The 4,236-nt window shown below is 70.7% G+C and overlaps 1 protein-coding gene across 1 annotated transcript in view; it reads right to left on the minus strand.

Annotated features, from left to right (window-relative positions):
- Positions 1–2,529, minus strand: part of LOC118158266 — a 3,613-nt gene extending 1,084 nt beyond the window's left edge. The window contains 7 exon segments of the mRNA XM_035312902.1: positions 1–33; positions 129–324; positions 404–647; positions 1,108–1,280; positions 1,402–1,494; positions 1,751–1,813; positions 2,437–2,529. The exon segment at positions 1–33 is cut by the window's left edge and continues 5 nt beyond it. Of these exon segments, the coding sequence (XP_035168793.1) occupies positions 1–33; positions 129–324; positions 404–647; positions 1,108–1,280; positions 1,402–1,494; positions 1,751–1,813; positions 2,437–2,521 (887 nt within the window). The 5' untranslated portion in view covers positions 2,522–2,529.
- Between the last annotated feature and the right edge of the window lie 1,707 nt (positions 2,530–4,236).

A 4,236-nucleotide genomic window follows, 5' to 3' on the forward strand; every position in this document is an offset into this window, starting at 1 on the left:
GAGAGCGCGGCGCGGTTCTTCGAGTGCACGAACCTGGGGACGGGGACGGCACCGCTGAGGCCACCGCAGCACCCAGGTCCCCACGGGGGGTTGGGGGGGGTTTCTGGGTGCCCCCTGCCCACCCGTACCTCATGTTGTGCACAAAGATGTGCTGCCGGTGCTCCAGCTCCCGCGCGGAGCCGTACCGCCGCCCGAAGCGCCGCCGGTAGTGGTGGAAAACCTCGTGCGCCCGCGGCTGGCGCCGCCCCACCAGGTCCTCCATGGGGTTCGCCAGCACCCGGTGCTCCGCCGTGCTCCCCGGCAGGACCCCGCATTTCTTCGTCTCTAGGGTGCAATTCGGGGACGCCGTCAGCCCAAGAGCCAGCCGAGGAGGGCCAGGGTTGGGGGCCCCGGCCCCGCTCACCATTCACAGGGACGTCGAAGACGGAGGAGGGGAAGCTGTTGTCGAAGTCGGTGTAGGAGATCTCGTACTTGTCGTAGTGGGAGCCCAGCAGGCTGTTGTAGCCCCGCATCTCGTAGTGGACGGGGGCCACCCCGCAGCTGGAGTTGGTCACCCACAGGGTGTAGACGTTCTTCTTCTGCGCCCAGTGGGTGACGTTCTGCCACACGGCGCAGTACCGGCCCTGGTAGTACTCCTCCCGCAGGAACTGGTGGGGGGGCACAGGGACGGGTTCTTGGGGTGCCAACCCATGTCCCTGCCTCCCCACCCGGCCCCTCCGCGGGCACCCATTGCCCGTGCAGCACCCGGTGGCTGCGTGGCCAGCAGGGAAAGCGGGTGCCGCAGCCAGCCCCGCCGGAGGCTGGGGACGGGGGGTGCCGAGCCGCCGTGCCGCGACTTGCCCGAGCTGTCCCGAAACACCGGCGCTTGTGTGGGCTGCGACACGTCCCAACACGGCTCCTGGGGTTGGGAAAGGAGCCGGGCGTCTGGCCCCGAGCCGGGTGGGGAAGTGACCCTCCCTGCACCCATGGGTGCTGGGACCTGCCGCAGCCTGCCCCGGCACCCTGCAGCGGCGAGCAGGGACGGAGGGGAGCGTGGCTCAGCGCCCCCAGCCCCAAGGATGCTGCGGGCAGGGGGTCGGATCCAGGCTGTCCTTTGCCTCCCCTCACCTTGAAGCCATCCAGGCTGGGGAAGACGCTCTGGATCCTGACCACGTCCTCCTTGGAGCCGGGCAGCTGGAAGCATTTCCTGGCGTTCACCTCCTTCTCGGTGGTCTCGGGAGTGATCTTGTACTGCATCCCGTAGGGCTTCACCCCGGCCAGCTGGTACGTTATCACCTGCCCTGCGCCAGCCAGGGGGGAAACTGAGGCACGGGGGTCCCCGCGCTCAGCCTCCCATCCCACAGGGACGGGCGCAGACGGGCCCGGCCAGATGGTTTGTGCCCCCCCCCCCCCCCGGCCTACCCCCATAGTACTGGATCCGGCTCTTGTTCCCCGTCAGGTTGTACCAGGCTTCGAAGGGCTCCTCGATCTCCGCGTAGGGCAGGTTGATGACCCCTGCGGAGCACCCAGCACCGGGCACGGCTCAGCCCCGGCACCCCACATCCCCCCCCCGAGCCCCCGACCGCACCGTGCCCATCACAGACACCCCTGGGGGATGCTGTCCCCAGGGGTCCCACCACCACCACCACCACCACGTGCACCAGTTGCGGTGCCAGGTGGGCACTGGGATGAGCCGGCGCTGAGCATCCTCCGCTCCCCCCTTGGCGCTGGGGGGTCCTGGCTGCCTTCAGCCCCAACACAGGGCCGTTACCTTTGACGTGGTAGATGGATCCGAAGTGGGGCAGCGGCCGGGAGAGCCCCTGGTCCTGTCCTGCAAGGCACCAGCAGGGATGGGGCCGGGTTGCGGGGCCGCGGGGCAGCCTGCAGCGGGACGCTCCCGGTTCCCTGCGGCCCCTCCCGGGCTCGCAGCTTGTGCAACCCCACGCCAACACGCCCTGGGAGCCAGCCTTCCCCTCCGTCAGCACCTTGCTGATGGGCCCCAGCACCCCAAAATCGGGGGGTCCCCAAGGGTCGGGGCACCCACAGGCGATGCCCGGGACGCGGGGAGCAGCGATGGAGCCAGCGCCCCCGGGACTTGCGCAGCGCCCCAGGCACCCAGGGAGGGGAACTGGGGGGCACGGCTCCCCCTGTCCGCCCCCAACGCTTCCGGCAACAATCCGCCTGCTGTCTGCAAAAACAGGGAACTGGCTGGGGTTGGTGCGTGCATTAAAGCCGTCTGGCTCGGCGTAGCCCTGTTTTCATCCTTCCCCCCTTGCCAAGCCTTCAGGGCACTGCGCCACCCCGCAGCCCTCCTCTCCCGGGGGCTCCAAGCACAGGGCCTGGCACAGCCTGTACGAAACCCTTCTCCACCCTGCCCTGCGTTCCCATTAACCCAGAGATGGGGAGACGAGACCCACGGGGGTTCCCGCAGCTTCAGGGTGCCCCCAAACCCCTCCGGTGCCTCGGCACCGTCCCGGGGCACGGACTCACCCCGAACGGCGGCGCAGAGCGCGGAGGCCACGAGCCAGCCAAGCACGCCCATCCTCGCCCCCGTCGCCCCCGCTCGCCGGGACCTGCTCCCGGTTTTAAGGCCGAGCCTGGGCCCTCCCCGGGGGAGGGAAGGAGCCGGCATCATGTGGTGCCCGACGGGGCGCCTGGGACCGGCTGGATCCGTTGCGGGGAGCCCCGCAGGCTCGGCTATGGGGTGCTCAGGGTGCACGGCACAGGAAAAGGGGGATGTGTGTCCTCCTTGCTCGGCTGCGAGGGGGAAACTGAGGCAGCAGGCGGGGAGGGCAGCCAGGCTGCAAGGGAGAGCCTCTTAGAGCAGCACAGGGAAGCCACCACCCACCCTATTCACCCCAAGGGCTTTGGGGGCTCCCCGAACGCAGGGCTCCGTCCTTCCCCGGCTGTAGGGCAGGGAGGGGAGCGTTCCTGCAGGGTTTGTGCCCCCCCAGCCCCCTCCCCACCCCGCACGGGGGCTGGAGCCCTCTTGGCAAGGCTGTTCCCACAAGGGACGCGCTGTGCCGGGCTGTGTCCCCAGGGGCAGGGGCACGCAGGAACCCCCGCCCTGATCCCTCCAGCCGCCTCCTGTCCCCGTGGTTTAGCCAGGCGGATCCCATATTCTGCCTGGGGACGGGTGCTGAGCCTCCCCCAGCACCCCAGGAGCTGCCCTGCTCCCTCAGCGGTGGCAGCACCCATGGGACGGCTGTGGTGAGCGGCCGTCCCCCTGCTGCGTCCCGTCCCCCTCCCCAGGGACACCGGTGGCCTCGTGCCCGTCCCGGCGGGGACCCGTGGCCTCGGCCAGCGCCGTCCCTGCGTGAGAACAGGAAGCCCCGGGGCTGGACTTGCTGTCACACAGGAAAAGAAGAGGTCAACGCCTGCAGGGAGCACCTCACACCTCCCCAAATGCTCTGTGCAGGGGACCCCTGCTGCCAGGGACCCCTCCCCGGGACCCCCTCCTCGTGCCAGGATGCCAAAAGCTCGAGGGGCTCTCGGTGTCCCAGCGCCCGGACCGGGAGTCTGGGGGGGGGGGGGGAATGTAGGGGGTCTGGGCAGGGCTCAGGGGGTCTCACCGCCTCTCCCGGGGCTGGTTGGGGTTTGGGGTTTGGTGCCAAATCTCGGGAGCCTCCCACTTGCAGCCTCACCCGGGCGAGGCGTAAATAAGGAGTCCGGTGTCCGGGGCTCTGCCGACGGCTGCAGCGAGCGTGTGAGCGGGCCGAGAGCTGCGTGCCCCTTTTGGGGACCCACGGAGCCCCCCAGGGGACACGGTCCCACCCCGCTGGGGCTCAGGGATGCTTTTGGGGGCCGGCAGCACCCCGACCCCGCACGCGCTGCCTTCGGGAGCGCGGCAACCCCATAAATCACCCGCAGACCCCGCGCAGGGTCCCCAGGCGGGGCTGCGCCGGGGACGGGGGAGCCCCAAAGCCACCACCCCGTGTGTGTCCCCGATGCCACCGTGTCCTAACGGGCAGGGGAAGGTGCTGGGCCCCGGTGCGGGCGGCGGGGCTGCCGGGTACAATGAAGCATCGCTGGGAGAGCGGGGAGGAAGGGGGGGCGAGGGGAGGGGAAGCTCGGCTCGAGCTGCTCGCGAGGCAGGGAACCGCACGCACACGCACTCCCGCTTCTCCCCTCGTCGCCCACCCAGCCGTGCCCTGCTGAGCCCCCCCCGCCCCCCCCGAGCCGTCCCCCGACCCCCAGCGCCGGGAGGGTCGGGGTGCTGCGGTGGGACCCCCGCCGGAGGGGAAGGTGGGGGGGGGG

This window comes from Oxyura jamaicensis (assembly GCF_011077185.1).
Source record: "Oxyura jamaicensis isolate SHBP4307 breed ruddy duck chromosome 23 unlocalized genomic scaffold, BPBGC_Ojam_1.0 oxy23_random_OJ72961, whole genome shotgun sequence".
In the NCBI taxonomy this organism is placed as follows: Eukaryota; Metazoa; Chordata; class Aves; order Anseriformes; family Anatidae; genus Oxyura; species Oxyura jamaicensis.